At 42.4% G+C, this 20777-nt stretch overlaps 1 protein-coding gene across 3 annotated transcripts in view; it reads right to left on the bottom strand.

Moving 5' to 3' along the window:
• The window catches only part of arap2 (ArfGAP with RhoGAP domain, ankyrin repeat and PH domain 2), a 166904-nt gene that overhangs the window by 60509 nt on the left and 85618 nt on the right, over positions 1-20777 (bottom strand). For all 3 annotated transcript variants that reach the window (XM_026162146.1, XM_026162148.1, XM_026162149.1), the window contains exons 13-14: positions 16461-16635; positions 4019-4144 (exon numbers count right to left, since the gene is read on the bottom strand). In XM_026162146.1, coding sequence (XP_026017931.1) covers positions 4019-4144; positions 16461-16635 — 301 coding nt within the window. The remainder of the gene's footprint in view (positions 1-4018; positions 4145-16460; positions 16636-20777) is intronic.

Genomic DNA, 20777 nt, shown 5'->3' with positions numbered 1-20777 from the left:
AAAAGACAAAACTAATCAAACAAAATTGAGGATGCCATTTCCTTGCTGCCACTCACCATTTCAGACACTAACTGTCTCGCTTTCCCCTCAAAGGACTCACACGAGCGCACACGGAGAAGTGCATGCTCTTCAGTGTGGGAGTAGCATGAGTCACCGCTCGGCCCGTTCGAAGGGGGAGGACTTAATTGACGCTGGAATCAACTGTACAAACCAGATATGAAGCCGAGCTCAAACACAACAGGAAGCGGGAGGTAAAGTGGTGCCACGCTGCCAAGGACGGTGGAGCGCTGTTAAATTAAACAAGGAAATTTGTTTTTCTAACCCTAATCTATATTAGCAGCAGTGTCTTGACTTAACATGCTGCCAAATGCAAAGCAGGCGTTGTATTTTATTTCATTACTGTGGGCCAGCACACTGGTCCTCGCCCCCCAGCCACCTTTTCAAAGGCATTACCAAAACTGCTTGCCAAATTAATTTACACATACTAGTTCCCATCAGTGGAAGCACAACAGCTCACTAGAGCTCTCTCCAAGCCAAAAAAAGAAGGTGAAGTTTAAGACACTGTGGCAGAGTGCTTTTATTAAGCCATGAGCACAAGCTACTGTATGAATTATTAAGGACTTTGGTGCATCTATAGACCATCAAACCATTAGCCTGCGAGCAAAAGACATCCAGGAGAGCACATTCAAAAATACCTCACCCCTCTGCGCTCGCAAAGTCCTGACAGCGTTTCCTTGTGATTGAAGAAGTTGGAACACACCGAGTTTTGAACCCAACCCCTCTGAATTTTTCAGCAGCTGCAGTTAAAGCACCATTAAAGCACAAAAGCCGTGTCTGCGTGGTTTTCTATAATTGATGAAATAACAAGGTATTTATTGGAGGAAATATCACAAGCACTTATCTGAGGAGATGGCGCGGCGACTGCAAGTGGTATAAAATGCACGACAGTGACCAACAAAAATGGGCACCTGTAGTACTCTGTCTGAAACACCCGCTGTATGTGGAACAACAACCCATGTACTCACGTTCCATCTCGGCTTTTATATTAGGATACAAGATGGTAAATGGAGTGGTAACTATATAGTATTTTTCTACGCTAACAGAGCACTCAAAGCGCTTTTTTTACTACAAGCCTCCTTCACTCAGTCACATTCATACAAGTGCTTTTCTTTCTATATCCAAGCACCTCATCTAATATTCGCACACACACAACCTCTGATGGATACATCAGGGGCAACTCAGCATTCATGTCAAAGTACGCCCAAGGATACTTCAGCATGTAGACTGGAGCAGGTACTGGATAGATGACCGGCTCTACTTCCCAGGCAAGCGACCATCCAAGTACCAACCATTGGGCATGCTCAGGGTGGTATGGCCTCGAGCAGAGACTGTAACCTTAAGATATACTTAACTAAAGTTACTTTCAAGATGGCTACAGCGGGTAGATCGAGCCAGTGACCGTTTGCTTACCAAGCCAACGTGTTAACCACTACAGTCTAGAGCCACTCTCACTGCTCTGCAGACACATCAATGTATTTTTTGGCAAAGCATTCACGTAAACAACACCAGCCAATATTAAACAGCTTGGGGTGGTTATTTATGACTTCTTACTAAGATGACAGTACAATGCAGTTTAAAAATTATCTTGTTATTACAACAACTTAACATTTTATATTTTCATCAGATACAGGTCCACCAACATTCAGTAATGACCTATTCTGGTAGGTCATTTATTGTGAATGTAGATGTGCTCACCAACTCCTGAGGTGCACAATGAGTAACAGTAGCTACTGCTCCACCTTCATTCCAAACCTCGTCTGGCATTAACATCAGCACAGAAACTGTGCACCGGGAGCCTCATAGCACGCATATCCATAGCTGAGCAGCTAATTTAGGCTACGTCCACACTAGCTAGGATAAATTTGAAAACAGTGTTTTCCGCATCCACCCTATCGTTTTCAGTCGTTTTCACAGAGTTGTGCGTCCACATTGAAATGTCCGAAAACACTTACATTCCAGTACTGCGCATTTACCTGCCTCATTTCTGTCTGCCGTTTATTTACTTTCCGGCTCTTTGAAACGTCACAGCAAAATGTCGAGGAAAAGCACAGTTTTTTAAATTTTCTAACAATGAGGTGGAGTTGTTGCTGCGAGTAACACAAAAGTACAAAGTTGCAAAAGCAAGTGAGAATTAAAGAATTTGAAGAAAAGCTATCTGACGCATGTACAGACTGATATTAATCTTTAACAAGGCTGTCAAGATTCAGAGCAAACAAAACAACTGCTGTATAATGCCCTCTGCTATCTTAGTTTAATTGGTCACATGACTGCATCACATGACTAAAATGTGTCATCGTTTTCGAAAAGGCTCCGGGTTCGCTGTCCACACTGCGAGGCGAAAACTGCGTTTTCAAATGTATCTGCTTTGGAGAGCGTTTTCAAAACGCTGCATTTTCCTTGAGTGAAAACGCCGTCTCAGTGTGGACGGAGGGCCAAAACGGAGAGAAAAAGATGCGTTTTCAAACGAAAATGTATTAGTGTGGACATGGCCTTATGTGTAATGCGTAGAAGGCTCTATAGCAGGGGTGGGGGAACTCCAGGCCTCGAGGGCCGGTGTCCTGCAGGTTTTAGATGTGTCCTTGATCCAACACAGCTCATTTAAATTGCTAAATGACCTCCTCAGCATGTCTTGAAGTTCTCCAGAGGCCTGGTAATGAACTAATCATTTGATTCAGGTGTGCTAAAACCTGCAGAACAAGTTCCCCGTCCCTGCTCTATAGCGTTACAGAATAACATTTAACCATTTCATTTGCTTTCATTTCTATTTTAATGAAAAACATGAAGAACAAGGCATGAATAAAAAATAATAATAATTTGTAAATTCAGTTTTTCTAGTTTCATTCTGTTGATACAACATGACCAGAATATAAAAAAAATGAATTAATCTGACTTTTTTTCCCCCTTTCAGATACACTTCAAAACTGGTCATTTGATCATTCTGGTTTCTTGTCGAGCTTTTTTCTTTTGCAATGAAATCACCTTGTTCCCAATTTCCTCAGTGAGTAACCACGTTATTATGGCTAATACAAATTTTGGCCAAAAACTATGAAATTAAGAGTCAAGTTGCATTACACTGGAATTATCCTTTAACAAATGAAATGAAAATGAATTTCATTTGTGCGGATAATGAGATTTTTCGAGAGATACTCGGCTAAATTTTCCACAATTTTCTCTAAGAGGCAATTTCCCCAGACCTCAGCCCTGTTCATTAGCCAGCATGTACAACCGCCAATGAGAGCAGTGCATGTGTGGGATAATGGAAATGGAGGTAGATCATGCTGAACATGAAGGAGATTTAGCTCATTCAAGTGGCAGGTAGTGTTTCTCCCCCATCCCTCGTCCCACTCCTCCACCTTCCCAATAACCCCCTTCCCCAGAGGCATTACCCAAAGCTGGCTCCTTCTCCTAATTACCCATGGGCCCTAGAAATGCTCCAGCTGTTTGGAGAAGTGGGACCACTGCAGAGCAGGAGGTTCAGCAGCAGCTGATGAGTTGGGTGAGAAATGGAAGCTGATTAAAAGTTTTAAACTCGCTTGGAAGACAAAAGAAAGAGAAATTTGAAGTTTTGGAGAAGGCATCTCAGGTACATTTCCAACGGATTTGTGCTAAAATTCTTTCTTTAATTAGTTTTTTTGTTGTAGTTTTTTGTCAGATTTGCTCCGTGCTTCCGTAGTGCATTCACTGATGATTCATCTAACATACTTGTGTCTGACAAGACCTCCCAGAGGACGAGGAAGAACTCGTTTGAAAGACAAATTCATTGATCGTTGTGACTGTGACTGCTTGCTGTACAGATTAAACGATTGGCAGTTTGACAGCTGACAGACTGACACTGATTGATCGATCAGCGCTTAACTGGAGGAGACCTCTGACAAACATGCAGCTTATATTGCTTACAAATGGACTGATGGATGGATTGGACTTGCCTGTGATTTGCAAAAGTGCCATTTTGACTCACCATCCCTACCGCGACGGTCCAACGTCGCCTTGGTAGATGAAGATGAGATGTAGAGGAAACCGTCCATGAAGATGGAAGCCTCAGGCAGGCAGGCGTTCTCTGACCATTGGTCCAGTCGAGGGAAAGCTACAAGGGAAGCAGAGGAGGAACACATGAGCAAAGAAATGGTTTTCCTCAAAGAATGTAATGGCACCCGTCTATTCATTCATTCCTTTACTGCCATTTATGTTACCTTTTTCTCAAGGGATGCAAAGCAAAATTAAAGCTGGAGTAATCAGATTTTTTAAGCAACATTGGAGAAAAAAATAATAGTTACTTATTACTTTTATTCAAGTATCCGGAGAGAGATCAGATCAGGTGAAGTAGAGGCCCAGAGGGATGAAGTATTAAGTAAGAAGCTGTGGTGCAATGGAGTAAAGCCAATGACATTTTCACCTGAGAGATTAGGGTTTGAACTCCTGGTTGTTGTAGGTTGCTGGTATTCAGCCAGTACAATTGGTCACAAAGATATATATATCGCTGCACCAAAAACCTAGTAATTGCTTTGATCACTAGCAAGTTGCCGTGGTTGTCTGTATTCTGCATGCAAAATGCCAAACATTCTCCAACCACTTGCCAAGTGGTGGTTAAACTGCAAGAAGTGCAGGACAGTCCAGAAATGGGAAATGTTCCCCTTTGAACAAAACTTTTGACTTACCGCTGGAGTCAACAAATTTTAAAAGCTTACTTTGAGGCGACTGTTCCCCATTTTTGGTTAGTAGTTGACATATGCACACTATGGCTAACTGCAGAAATCCACTAGCAACCAACCCAGTTGCAAAGAGGTTTTTTGGTAGACCACTGTATACCTCTTTGCAAACAAATTTATCTACCAATAGCCAGCAACCTCCAGCAACCACTCACCAACCGGTCAGGGAAAGGTTTACAGTGGGTCGCGAACCAGTCTCTAGTGTGGCCCAGTGAGAGTGTGGCCTAATTTGTAGTGCAAATGCCATTTCCTGTCCAGTGGTGCTTTCGGTTGGTTCAGCTTTTCTAGATCTCTGCCTACTGCAGCTTTTAAGAATTGTTTTAACGTAATAAGTGAGCATTTAAATTGGTTTAACAATCATACGATATGCAAAATCACATAAATAGACGAAGTTATCGGCAATGGGAAAATAACCGAGTGCACCCAAAGCTGTTTTCTGGGGTAATTTTTTATACTGTATTCAATAACTTTGTGATCTCTCTCCTGTAGAATTCCACTCAGTAAATAATTCACTTGCAAAGAACATTTGCTGAAAGGGGCAACAAGGTGATGCGTCTGCCCTCTAACCATAGTACAGTGGCTCCACTACACACGCTAACATGACAATCACTGCTTGCATTAGCTGATATTCTAACAGATCCCCTAACACCAGCCTCCAGTGCATGCCAATCACTGCTGAGATCTCATTTTGCTGTTCAGATTTGGGATGTGGAAAGTGTTTTAGATTAAAATAACACCAATCCCACGCGTGATTCGAGCTTTCTCTCCCAGTGTCATCCGTATAAAATACCTGACTGAAAAGTCTGTCCTTCAAGCCGAATATGTGAATCCCCGATCCAGCTCTGGGAGGCTTTCACACTACTGAAGGACCCATAAGCAAGACAATGAATCCCCACTGGCTTCACAATTGCTGTTCTTGAACTCGTGCACTGACCTACATATGGAAAGCATTTTCCCGTGGGCATCAATAAAGCAGCACAGTATTATCTTCTTTTTTTTCACAAGCAGCATAAAAAGTGATTATACAAGTTGGTGTTTATTTATTCATGACATTGAAAGAGAGTGACCATGTGACAAAGTCAAAGACGCAGCATTGTGAGAGCACTTCGTGGCAGAGTCCTCCACGTGCTGTATCTGTTAAAAAAACCCGAATAATTTCTACACTGTGTCCTCGCTTCATCTTTGTCCATTAAAATTAGAAGTCACTCATTTTTCTCTCTTTTTCTCGCAAACTTCAAGAGCTCCCCACATTCAACCTTATCATTCTCAAATTCAATTAGCTTCAATTCTGGGGTTCAATTTTCTGCCAAAGCCTTGGAAATATCTTACAGATTTTATCTTCACTACCTCCAGCTCCCTCATCAAGCAAGGTAAAATAACTTTAATTGAAACCACTTTTGATTGAAGTGACATTTCTACCCTTTAGTAACACCACTAATGCCTCTTCTCAGGACGGCGTATCGTTCCCCAGCGAAAAAACAGCCAGTTAATTTAACAAGAAAGCTTATTCTGAACATCGTTATGTGTGTAGTTTCATTATGTCAGACGAGCTAATTGTGTTCAAATGTGCATTAATACTCTTTGCTTTGAAGTAAACTATCAAGTAAGCACGTAATAAAAAAGGATTTAGAAGCCCAACTTACAGAGCATTTAAGAACTACAGCAAAAATCATACGTCTCTATAGAAAGCATTTTTTTTACTGTCCAAAATTGTTTCAGTGGTGCAAAGAAACCAAGAAGAGAACAAGCCATGAATCTCTAAAAACTGAAATGTAATTATAGACTCAAACACAAATAAGGACAGTATATATATTGCAATTTCAAATCCATGTCAAACGTAAAGGTTCAAAGGGTTCTAAAGGCATAAAAACATATCAAAACATAAAAAATATGTTTTTCTCATATTAAAACAAACAAGCAACCTATTAGAAATACACAAAGAAATGTGAATAAGAAACAAACTTAGGCTACTGCTAGATGTAATCACTTGCAAGCAGGGTACTGGACAGGAAAACCACCTTACGAATGTTTTGGTCAGTAGTGCATTCTTATTGTAGCGCGTTATTTGTTTAGAAGCTGCCAAGTCCTTCACAAACAATTGCTACCTGATCACCAAGTGGTAGCAAAAATTGATAAAAACGTGGCAAAATGTGGACAAAACTAAACACAGTGACACTGAAGACCACTGAAACCAATAGGTTTCAAAAGCCACGGCTTTTATTTTGAAAATTAATGGTGCGTCCATTCGCAGTTTTCATTGCTCTCTTTACAGTCTCACAACCATATAGCAAATAGTTGGTGAGTAATAACAGACTAATTGGCATCTTCCATGGAAACACTGACACTGTGGTAATCTGCTGGTGACCAAACCAATTGCAAAGAGGTTTTTTAGTGCAGCACTATACACCTCTTCTAATATGCCAGTTTTTGTGCAGCGACAGCAAGCAAACGCGCAACTGGTAAGGGAATACGCATTTTCCCCCCTGGAGACGAGCGGTTATCAGGGGGTCATCGAGGAGTCTCTGGGCCTGTGTTACTGCAGCATCTTATTAGCAAACTGTTAGCCAATGTTAGAGAGATATAAGAACAGATCAAACTCTGCCTTAAAGGTGAATACAAAACAAGAAAAACATTATGACTTAATATCCGTTCAGCTTATTTTTGTCCACTTAATAATGCTCGTGTGTTCCCTCAGTCATAATGTCTATGTTCATTTTTCTATAGAAGTAGGAAATCAAACCTCCCTTTTCCTGCAAGTCTCTGCAGCTGCTGCTTTGTTCACGTCATACAGTTTGCATTAAGGCTGGGATTATGCTCCCGTCTGGAGAGCCTCAGACACCATGGTTGAGTAAGTTGTTGTTATTACTCTGTTTGGCAGTCTGCGTGCAGGAACCACGTGTTGTCGGTGCCTCTGCAGTGCAGAGTCCTTATAGACGTACTACACAACGTCTGCACGGAGCCTCATGTTCACCCTCTGATGACGACATTTATGACCCCTGCAGACTCGTAGGTGTGAAAAGTATCATTTCTGAATAGGAGAAAACCTACACGCTCAGACTTCACAGGGGCATTTGCATGCTTTAAAGGCTCAAAGATCTAATACGGGGATAAAAGTCAAAAGAATATTAAAAATTCAGAGAATTTTCATTGTGTTTTTAACTGAAGGAGCTGACAAAATACACAGAGGGGCATTTTTTCATTTTTATGTGATTGGACAGTTAAAATTAGACAGGAAGGTGGAACGATGGGTGTGGGAGAAGACATGCAGCAAAAGGGTCCCAGTCAAGACTTAAACCAGGCCACTGTGTTGAGCCTTGTTGAGCCTCGACCAGGTGAGCTAAATGGGCCCCCAGCCAGATGCATATCTATATAATTATGGTTCTCGGGGCCATGATGCATCATAGGGTACACAAAAGAGTCCAAGAAGAAGTAGTTCCCACCCTGAATAGCATGTTTAAAAATTAGCCTTCAGTACAAAATCCACTTATTAAATCCAAATGCTCCATTTGAACTTGGATGGATTGTTGTTGGTCAATAGGCAAGAACTACATCACCTTTGTAGCTACTACATTATTCAGCACTAACATCAGCTGCAATAGCCAAATTAATCTTTAGCAAGTTATTAAAAAAAAAACAAAATATAAGAAGTATAAAAAAGTTTTAATGCTAATTAATAATCCATCAATGATTTAATTAATAAACATCCATCAGTTTTGGCATTTTTTCTTTACATAACTGTGATTCTGGCCAAGTTTATCAAGTAAATATCAATGAAGACTTCAAGGGAAAATTACATTGAAAAACAGCTCACAAATGCACGTCATCCTTCATCCATTTACAGCCGAGCTCGTATAAAGCAACATCCCAACAGCAGCAGCATCATTTCTGCAGGACACAGGCCTTTTTTCTTGGCTATTCGTAACAAGTAATATACTTTTGATGTGATGCCAAGGAATGCCGTGCCAAGTTAGTTAGCAGCATCTGTAATCTAGCTGTGAATCTAACAGAGGATATGTCTGCCAATTACGGCATCATAAATACACGGAATATGATTTTCGCAGTCAAATTGCAGGGAAGTGAGTCTACGCACACACATACGCGGACGCACATGCACACATTTTCCACTGTCGACCATTCAGATTGACAAAATGTAAATAAGCCAGTGGCTTGATGTGGTATCAGTTGTAACAAGGCTCCCTTTGTGAGCTTTCTAAACAACCCCTCTGGGCCCCTAAAGCTGGACTCTGTTAAGATGGGACTGTGATGTCTGTGGGGGCGGCAGCTGAGAAGTCTGGCCTGCGCCGATTGGCTCAGTCCCCTGTGAAGGGAGGTGACATGACAGAGTGCTCAATTAGCCATCTGGTCGCCCACGGCAACGGTCACAAAGTGGTCCCCAACAAGCAGTGGACAGTGGGGTAATCAGAGGAGCTCGGTCACACACATGCACGCACACACCTACACAAACGCGCGCACAGAGCAATGAGGTAAGCGATAACACAAATACAGGACACGTGCGGGAAGAGCGTAAAGGAACGCCTAAGTCAGCTAAAGATAAAAAGAGCCAGAGGTTTCCTCAGTGTATAAACTTATAGTCATTCTTAGGATTAAAGAAAAAGAAACTTAATTTACCCAAACACTGAGCAGCTTTTTGCGACCTCCTAACCCTCTTACTGCCCTGCGTACAGTCAGAGGGAACTGGTCGAAAACATAAACAATGTCAACAAGGACAGAAAAAAAAACCTGCCAGTCTTGCATTGAAGCTAACAACGGGGTGAAATAGAGACGCGAGTTTGATTTAGTGTCTCTATATATATATATATATATATATATATATATATATATATATATATGTGTGTGTGTGTGTGTGTGTGTGCGTGAGTGTTCCTTTTATTACCCACACTGAAAAGTCTGCCAGATAAATTTTTAATGTGACGCAAGATTCAGGGCATCAGGGACGCTAGGGCGACAACAATAAAACTTCTTTGCCTCCAAATCCATGGTGTGTCATTTAAGGAGTGGAATGATGCCAAAAGTAAGAGGCATTGCTGTACGGCTCGGTTTCACAGTACAACGGCCTCCTGGGTGGAGTGAAGAGCCTCCATAAAACACTATTTACATGTTTACATTGTTCTCCTCACAGTTGTAGGCATTAGCTGATGCCTAGCAGGGCGGGTGTTACGCAACAAGATGTGCAAGTCGTTTCGTTAAAACTGTGAGCTTAAAGCCAACATTTGTACAATTTTTATGGGGTTTAGCATTTTACAAATAGTTCAGATGGCAGGGGTTTTGCGTTTACAGAGAAGTGCTGCAGTCCTGAGGAGAGCAGGCTTTTCTTTATGCCACGCTTTGCACTGATATTATCTGCTGGAGGAGCTGCTTTAACAGCTGTATTATCTAATATTTCTATAACCGGTCAAATTGCTCTTTCAGGCTTAAACAAGTTACACGTAATGCTTTTTAAGACCTTTCTAATATCACTTTAAATGAAATTTAGGCCCACAGTCGGTGTGGAAATATGAATAAAAACATGCACTCTCTAAGTGAAAACACTGTCTGTTCAGTAAGATCAAATACACGTCATTTTAAAAATTGTAAGAAAGCTGCAGCCCAATCTGAAACCTGAAATCTTTGCAGACACCAACCACTCTTTCACTGCAGTCTTCTATAATTGAGACTCAGTCTTCTGACATCTTCCCTTTAGTCTCACGGCAGCCACGACACTGCATTTGAACACTTTCTGTACCAAGCACCAGATACAGGACACCCTCTGGTTCAACTGGGGTCAAATAAACAAAGAACAACATGCAACTTAAATCCTTCTAAAATTGACATTTTGGGAAACCAGATGTCCCTCTGTATGTGAGACTGCACAGCACTTCTTCTCCCCTGTCCTGTATCTGGAGACAGAGTCCCATTATTTTGACTGGTTCTGCAGGACATGCGCTATTTTAAAGGCTGACTTTTACCTAATGCACATAATAGGAAGGCTTTTTATTATTTTGTGAGTCAAGGTTAGCTTATCTAATGCTATAGCCTTACTGAAACCCAAAGATGCATTCAAATATAATATATCTGACCACCTCCCAGCATTGTTAACGTGTCCCACATCATCCCACATTTAGTTTGTTGGGATCGGCTCACCCTGATGACGTCTTACGGCACTGTCACCTCACAGTAAGAAGGTTACTTGTTCAAACTCTGGCTTGGTTGTTTCTGTGTCCTCACTAGCTCAACAAAGCAACATTTGTCAATGAATGACTCCCTAGGAGTAAGGACTTGGCGACAGTGGGAAGGAAAAACTCCCTTTTAACCCCTCAGAGAGGGGTGACCATCTGCCGTGACCACAAAGCCTTTTCTCTTTTTGACAAGTGTTCTGTCAAAAATCACGAGTCACTCCCCGCTGATGCCTCACTGTTGGATCTTGCTGTCCATGTAAAAACGTAGTGACTCAGATTCTGCCTGGAGACGCCACGGACCTTCTTTTCAGCCTCTTTTACTTATAAGACCAGCCACACACATCACGTCTTATATTCATGAATAATGCAGAAGAACATGCAATAAACACTAACAACTTGTTATGCTGAATGTTCTTCCTGGTCTCACAAGACTTGATTGGCCAAACCAGTCCTCCATGTCTTCTATTTAAGCCATGGGCCTAAATATTGCACCACTACATCAGATGTAGAAGTCTCAAAAACTCAAGCATCAAATATAAAATACCTGGCATTAATGGGTTATAGATGGACATACAGTTGCACTGCCCTTCAAACACAAAAGATGGCACACAATATTACGATAACACCCCCATGTGACTTTTCAATCAAGAATGACTTAAATCGCTGTAGAGGTTTCGACACCGACTACTGCTGCTATAAATTATATCTAACAATTTCATCTATAAAGGTCTCCTTGGAGGTAGAGATACACCAGACATGAAGTTTATACAGGAACTTAGAAATATACAAGAAATCATCACAGGGAAAGCCTTTGACTATAAGGAATAGAGGCATCAACGAAGCTGCCCTCGGGGAGTTCCTAAAATGTGAAGAGACACTGCCACGGAAAGCTACCATTGGCTTTTTAATAGAATCCGGGATGGTAATGTGCACAGGAACGTGCTCCTACAGTGTCCCGAGGTGCTTTGAGGCGAGCAGGTGCGAGCATGAGAATGAGGTCCGTGGAGGCCCCCTCCTTACAAACACGCAGAGAAAGGAAGCTAATGAAGTGGCCATGCTATCTGCTATCAGCAGATGTCCGAACACTGGGGCTACAAATTAGCCGCCATGGGGGCAGCAGAGTGTGGAGACGGTTTTGGGAAAAGCGGGGCTTGCAGCTTTGGTTTTTGGCTTTTGGGGGGCTTCACCGCATCCTGGGATAATAGAGGGTTTGTCCCTATTCTTATTTTCACAAACTGGGAGCGCAATTCACACTGTGAACGGAGACAGCGGCGATGTTTTACACACACACCAAGAGGCAGTCCGATTTGGAGTTTAGTTGTTAGGAGAAAGAATTCTTCAGGGTGCCTGTTTATTGCTGGCTCATTCCAGTCTGACACCACGGGGATAGCGAGTTTTGAAATAGGCCGCGTTTGTCTGGTTTACAGCACGACGTGGTGGTCGAATAAAGGCCTGAAGGTCACTCTTTATGTGAATTTGGGTTTTACAAGATAAGCAAACGGGCAGAAAAAAGAAATTTGCTCACAGCCAGACATAGTGGTTTGCTTCTGCAAATGCTTAAAATACCTATATCTGTCCTTGCATGTGTTCAATCGTTATCCTGCTGGAAAATTCAACTGTAAGGCTGAGGTCTTTTCAAACTCCAAACTCGCTCTGAACTCAGTTTTGCCCTCAATATTGGCTGCTGTGTTTCTCCTTTTATTCCTCCCTCTGTCAACTCCATGCTATACAGTAGGGATGGTGTCATGTGGGTATTGAATTGTTCCCGGAATCTGCCAGACATAACGCTGCACACAACAAATGAAAAAGTTCATTTTCTGTTTAATCAAAATTTTCACGAGTCTGCCTGCAAACTCTGGGGGCCCACACGCACAAAAACAATGCAGACACTGCTTTCTGCAGCTTTGTGCGATCTGACAATGCGTCCAACAGTAGGAAAATGTCAGAAGAGGGAGTCCGGACACATTTTGTGGTGAGGTTTAATCTTTTCACAGCACAACTATTTATTTTTCTTTCCATCACATAAAACAGCAGGACAGTCTCCTCTCTCGGCCTTTTATTTGGAATCTTTAGTACCTGTAGGCACCTGTGCAACCATGATGAAAAACATGTTTGATCGTGGCTGTAGTTCGTTTTACTAAATCTACCTTAATGCAAGTCTGTCTCTCACTTATTTGACATTTCCAGCCTGTCTGCGGACTGCATATGTACAGCAGATCGTCACAAAGAGGTCCCAGTCCCGCAGCGTCGCTGGCTACATCCATAGTGAGCCAAATTGAAATCAAAAGCAGAACCAAACACATGCACGATACAAAGCTCCATATAAACCTAAGATCTCACTACAATGGTAGTGATTATGATTCAAAAAAATAAAAATCAACAACTAGAATTCGTCTCACATCACATTTCTGCATTATTGTTCGCCGTGTGTCTATGTGGGTTCTCTCCGGGTACTCCAGCTTCCTCCCACCGTCCAAAGACATGCAGTTAGTGGGGTTAGGTTAACTGGTGATTCTAAATTGTCCAAATGTGTGAGTGTGAATGGTTGTATATCTGTGTTAGATTTGCGACTGCCAACCTGTCCAGGGTGTAGACTGCTTCTCACCCTATGGCAGCTGAGATAGTCTCCAACCCACCTGCAAACCTGAATTGTAGAAGAGGATGGATGGATGGATGGATGGATGGATGGATGGGTGGGTGGGTGGATGGATGGATGGATGGATGGATGGATGGATGGGTGGGTGGATGGATGGATGGATGGATGGATGGATGGATGGGTGGATGGATGGGTGGATGGATGGGTGTGTGGATGGATGGATGGATGGATGGATGGATGGACGGATGGGTGGATGGATGGGTGGGTGGATGGATGGATGGATGGATGGATGGATGGATGGATGGATGGATGGATGGATGGATGGGTGGACGGATGGGTGGATGGGTGGGTGTGTGGATGCTGTCATCTTCACTGCGAAAAAACTGAGCAATGTGTGCAGTGAGAGGCTACACGCTCTGCTAAAATCGTAAAGCCTACATAAAAGTCCATCCACACTAAAATAACACAGGTTGCCAACCTCCTTGTGACCAACTACAAATAGCTGCCACAACTGGTTGTCCAGAGGTTGAATGTGCAGCACCTTCAATCACAAAGTGACTGCACAGGTGGTTCCCAGCGAGGCAGTCTGACTTGAACAGGCAGAATTTAATTGTAAACAATTTTATTCGCCATTAAATCTATAAACAGTCAACACAAACACTGGAATCAATCTGAGTCAGTCCGTTCCAATGAGCGTAACAGCTCAGTGGACTCAACTGGTTGCCATCTGGTTGTATACTGGTTATATTCCTATATAAAAGCAGGGTTGTCTACATCACTTTGCAGTAAAATCTCCATCTTGCAGAAACGACGTCACTATTTCTGGAGGAATTTCTGAGTTTCTAAATCTATGAGGTTCTGGTTGAAGTGTGAATGTCAGGAGCTGCTTTTGCGTATGTCGACAGCAACAGATCTGCAATTTTCACAGATTTGTCACTAACGGATTGCATTCAATCCCCAGCTTGACCCACTTACATCACAATCTGACTGATAAACAGACCGACAGGCAATAAGATCACAAGTTCACTGCACACAGTCGCTGTAATTCTGATCATGCTGCAATCTCCAACCACAGTTTTCTCTGGTGTGACTGTAGCATTAGATGGACACTGAGATTACTAGTTTCAAGCCATATAAAATTTATTTTGTATAATACCCACTCGAGTTTTTTGGGTTGAGCAGACTTTGTGATTAAACCATACCGTAACATATGCAGTGTCCTTGTTCCTCACTTCTGATTGTAAAATACTGAGAAGGTGGCATTTATATTGAAAAACTGTTCTCATGTCCATCTTTTAAATACAGCCTAAGGCTAAAATTCTCACGCTACACAAGTGTGAGTTTATTTTGCATCAAGTACAAGATGCAAGAAGTATGCAAATTGACACCAAGCCTAACTGCTGGGCTGAGATACGATCTAAACTTTGATCTCCTGCAAAGAGCCACCTAACCACCACAGCCTCCACATCTGTACTTTCTGCCTTACTAAATAAAAGGCACACTGCTTCCTACATTGGTACTGAAAGTTGGTATTGAACATAAATCATGTGGCTGCAGAACTGTCAAATATAAATGTAATTTCAGGGGATACTGAGCTGCTATTTCAGGATATTAAGAAAAGATTGTGGTACCATGTTGCCAGTTTCACATATATAGAGACATTTAGTCATCCTTAAGGTCTCTGTTCTGGCTAAACTTTACGTTTAGGAGCACTTTCCTTGTCTCTGTCATTTAGATCTAATTTCCAAAGTGCTGCAGTGGTGATTGTTCCCTCCGTTACAGCCAAAGAATAGAGTCAGTCTGCAGGAGTCATATTTTTGGTTTTCAGTAGCCTCCCTGGCCCTGGACCTGCTTGTCCACAATAGATGTTCAGTTTATTCAGACAGGAAAACTCTGTTCATACACATCTATCTGTTAATGATGAAGCCCTGCAACTCGCAGGCACATAATGAGCACACAGACGTGGCCTTTCTACACGTTTCAGATCGACAGTACGTCTGAAGCGTGCCGCAAGAATGCGCGCGCATTTATCTGCCCGTCCGCTTGCGCGCTTCGCCAGCACACCTCCAAGTAATGGCCGTTGCCACAGTAACCAGGTGACCCACGCTAGCAATTAGAGAGTCCCTAACAGGCTCGGTGCCGGCAAGTGCACACAGATGCAGCGCATACATTATGTAAACTACAGTCCCCGCGAAAGTCTCCCTCACCTGCCTCAGCCAACAGCAGCCCGGCTCGCGCTTCTAATTTAATACGTCCTCAACATCGGCAAAAAAAGAGAAGAAAAAAACCCCACATCCATCACGAGGAAGCCACACGACACAGCACATCTGTGGCGTGCCTCCAAACCGGGGACATTAGGTGGGTATTACAAAAGGTGGGTGCAGGGGGGGAAGTAGACAGAGGGAGAGATGGAGAAAGAGAAAAAGGGAGAGAGAACTTTTAACTTAAAACTCACCAGCTTCATATTTGTGGGTTTTTCTGTCTTTATTTCCTATTCACGGCGGAGAGGGAGGGAAAAAATAAAAACTCCCTCTGTGCTTTTATGAACGTGGCGGCACAGCGGTGAGTATGGGCTTTAAACATGATTGGCTTGTTAAAGTAGAAGGGATAGGGGCAGAATATATGTGGTGCTGATGGTTGTAAAAGTCCAACTTGCACACCTGGTTTAAAGGCCTTTTCACAGATTTATGAGAACGTGTCAGCTTTTTTCTTTTCTTTTTTTTTTTTTTAACTCGGCCAAAAGAATACATGAGTTATTCTTTCTGTTGCCTTGGCACCTCAACTGTGTTGAACACTGACCACGGAAAAGTTTCCGAGTACAACTCCCGTTGCCTTCGTTAATGAAGCAAAACGAGTATGCGCAGCGGAAACGCGCTTTTCGGATGCTTCAAAGTGAGAGGAGACAGTAACAAAGTTGCTTACCGCACAGTTTGTTCTGGTGCAGGAACTCCATCTGCAGCTTCTGGCCAGCGCGCTGAGCCAAGAGGTACGGGGTGGAGTAGGTTGGATCCCCGGTGGCGCACATAACATCTGCCCCGCTGAACACGAGCGCCATGGTCTGCAGCACATCAGAGGACACCACAGCTGCACACAGCGCCTTCACACATAAAAGAAGATACAAGGGCCCGTGATGAGCTTATTTGCGAGTTTCGCTCACATTTTATTTGCAGTTTCGGCGTGTTTGTGAATCAGATTCCCGAGGCTCATTTTTAGTGGTCGCAAATCTCATTTATGGATGTCCACCTGCCACTTTCCATTTCCTGCTGTGATAGCCTAATAAAAGAATGAAGAAGTGGAGCAGCAGCTCATTGGATTTCTAAGTAGCTTTCTGTAGCTGGATTAATGCCTTAAAAGAAAAAAAAAAACAGACATAGAGACAGTGAAAAAAATCTCTGGAAATGTAAGTATGGCTTCACTTCTCTGTGTAGGAGGAGCAGCGTGGTGTTGCTGCGTACGTGTATGCGCGATTGCCAGGTTGATAGAGGACAAAGAGTCTATAAAGCGGCGTCAGAAAACCACATAAAGTTACGAATTGAGTTCCACCCGCTGATCTCAAAAGAGAAGTTAAAATGCGATCAAACTTTAATACTCCCAGTGGGAATCATTAAAGCTCAAAACCCTGAGCTAAAAAAAAAGGAATATAGCAAATAAGGAGAGGACAAATGGGCCATATTAAATATAATGAAACTAACAATTTTCACAAAGAGAAATGTGGGAATAAAGACATGAAACACAACGAAGTGAGCTAAAAGTACAAAAGAACAGCAGCAGGCTGCGATGAAGCAAGATAGAGTGAATTTCCTGCAGGAAAACAAACCAAGCATGGAATATGTATATATATATATATATATATATATATATATATATATATATATATATATATATATATATATATATATATATATATATATATATATATGAATCAGAAGCTGATAAATACAGCCATGTAATCTGTGCATGGATAAACAGAGCATGTATTAAACGTTCAGGATGAGCCTAAACAAAGAGTGCAGTGTGCAGGCGGATAATAATTAAAGGAAAATCCTTGACCCCTCCTCTCAGGAAGATCTGTTGCTCTGTTTGAGCACCCTCGATGCCCTCCTTTAGAGTGAGGGTCAGCGCGAATCAATACACAGTTGTTCCGGGTGATCACCTTGATCCTCTGATGAACCTTTTCTATCCTGTTGGAAATGGTCTTTTTCAGGACTCATCGAGGGGACACAAGAGGTCTCCGAATGGTTTGGTAATTATGAAAATGATGTCACGGCTTTCTCATCACCAGAACTCAACACACATGGGAGCTTTCCATCACTATCAAAATGACACATAAGGAGTATCCTTTGGAGGAAAGGTGTCTCATCACTCCAGCAACGCAAGAGAGACCTACAGAATCAATGCCGAGGCAGACTGAAGCGGTTCTGGTGGAACAGAGTGAGGTTGGTTTTTCCATGAATTTTATACATTTGTACGCCTCCACCAGTCACTATGAAACTTCAATAATGAGCAGGGTTCTCCAACTAAGAGACACAAAGCTACTGCAGAGGAAAACTATAAGGAAGGAAGGAAGGAAGGAAGGATGGATGGATGGATGGATGGATGGACGGACAACCACAGAAGAGTTAACTGATGCCAACATTCTGTTTCTTATTCATCCAACATTCACCTTGTATACTGTTCCAGTGTACCATCACTGACTGAAACTGTGGGGTGTGTGGCATGAAATTCTATTTATTTCTACCGAAAACGTTTTTGTTTTTAGTCAACAAATAGATTTAAAAAGAAAACAAAATTAAATGCAGCCTCTCAGTTCAACCGCAACGTTTTTAGCTCCTCCCCTTTTAAAGCCACTCGCTTCTTTAAGCAGACCTTTTCTGATTGGCTGAATAAAAATGCCCCCAGCAGTTATTATAGATGTTAACCTGGCTACTGCACATGTTAATGCCACTTAGCTACTAGCAAGTAGCTTGTAACCACCTTAGCTGCCACATTAATCAAAATATGTTGCAAAGTCACCAGAAGTGCAGCACAACAGACAACCTAACCATGTTGTGTCATTTGGAGTTTTTTTTTTTTTGCACTACCTAAGAGAATCTTAAAGTTATATACTGAATAATATTTGGAAAAGTTTTAAGCTGCTAAACCACTCCTCACGAAACGCCAAAGGGATTTGTGTCTCACTGGCCAAGCCAATGTGTAAACAACTACACTATACACAACAGAAAAACAGTGTTGTCACTGATGGTTTTGTTCTTTTCTTTATAAGAATAAAATGCATATAAACATAACCCTGCTTCATAACAATACAAAGCAGGACCATTATATCAAAGACATATTTCCTACTTCGATGCAGAGAAACCGTAGCTACACTGGCCCGGACACTCAAGTAATACCTCAAGGTGGGATAGTGAGTCAGTGTAGCATCCAGTCTGGCCCTGGTCAAGCATGAGAAGCAGTAGTACTGCTGCCCAGATATTTTCGTATATAGACCATGACTGTGACTTCTTGTCAACCCTGTTGAACGACAGGCAGAGAATGAACAAAAGAGTAAATGCGACGATAGCTGGAGGCTTTTGACAAGCGACCACTCGAGAGAATATTATTAGGAGAGCCAGCCAGCTGGGCTTCCTTTCTCCGCTGATGCTTCCTGGCACGTAGCTTGTGATGTTCCCTCTCCAGTCCACCAGTACAAGACACGGCCGGGGATCAGTGGCTTGGTTGCTCCATCAAGCCAAAACAATGTAGCTTCTTCAGCAGATCATAATAACGTCTGATTGGTAACAGTTGCGGTGTCTAGTGATGGAGGACATCAACACGGGTGGTTTCAAGAGATTAACTAAAGCCTGACAGAAAAGCAAAAGCAGCCTCACTTAGGATTCTATTACACTCCATTCTAAAACAATACCAACACCTTTTAAGGCAACTTATTTAACGTATTGCACTTTAAAGAAAAGTATCTAAAAGCCACTAAGAGGTTAAACAGAAGGAGGCAGTTAAAACTAATTCCTGTGAGTTTCACTTTTTCTTCCCATCTCCTCTTGTGAAGCCTTAACCTTCATTTAAATACAGACTCGATATTCTTTAGACCTTGCTGACATCAAACTAAATGCGGTGTAAGGTAACGCCGCACTGGTTTCACGTAAGCAGGGAAGGTAAATAAATACATTTCCTCTATACACTCTTCTTTACATTCCACCTTTAACAGCGCCTATAAGATGAAGAAAGACATCGTTATAGAGCGAGTGTTGTGTCTGGCCATGCAGACATACTTCGTGATCCCGCTAAGATAAGCAAGATAAAAGAGTCTGAAGAATACAGTCTGAGCAGGGTAAATATTTTCTGTCTATTTCAATCTGTCCAGTCGATTGATGTGACACCGTGCACGATGACCCTCAACAAAGGGGATCAACGGAGGAGTCGAGTGGCAAATAGCGGAATTTCAACGAACAACCTTTCCTTTCACTGGGCTTTGAGCCGAGTCAGTAGGCTGCATCGATCCGCCACAAACAAGCAATATCCATCCGAAAGTGAGGCACGCCGAGGCTTGTGCATATACACGCACAAACAAAAGTACCCGTCGATATAACCTGGCCACCCACACAAAGGCCCTGCACTGAGATAAAGATGTTCAAATATGCGTGTTCCCAGAGCTGTGCCAAAAAAAATAGATATCTTCATCAGTAGCACAATAACCGAAAATTAATGTGAAGAAAGATTTTAAAAAATTATAATTACTTTAGCACGTGCACACACGCGCGCGCCTCTGTCTTTTTCCCGCACACGGAAGATGGGGTCAGATTATGGCAAAATAGTCCCTTGCAACTTGGCCTTATTCTGTGTCGTCTCTGGAAATGACCTTCCGTGTCATAGCAATTACCGTGGCCACAAGAGGGTTAGGGTGTGCGTGTGTGCGAGGGTGTGTAATGATATAAGAAGCTCCTTTGACACCGCACTCTCTAGGTCATGTGGTCTGCGGAGAGTTAGTGGAGGTCACTAGGATATGAGCTTCTAATGGAGGGGAAATGGGACTGAGAAAGAGAGGGAGCGGGATGAAGAGTACGCATTAAATGAAGGGGGAAAAAATGATGGGTTGCAAACAAAAAGAATCCCATCGCAACACACACTGCTGGGATTATGTAAGCGAACATATTGACGCAGTCACCTATAAATCACTACCTTTACTTCATTACCTGAAATGACGCTTTAAACGGTGATTTGCGGCATGCGCTGAGTAAATCTCGT

This window comes from Astatotilapia calliptera, chromosome 3 (genome assembly GCF_900246225.1).
Source record: "Astatotilapia calliptera chromosome 3, fAstCal1.2, whole genome shotgun sequence".
Classification (NCBI taxonomy): domain Eukaryota; kingdom Metazoa; phylum Chordata; class Actinopteri; order Cichliformes; family Cichlidae; genus Astatotilapia; species Astatotilapia calliptera.
Note: the sequence above shows the minus strand (reverse complement) of the source record. Positions and strands in the feature narration are given on the sequence as shown.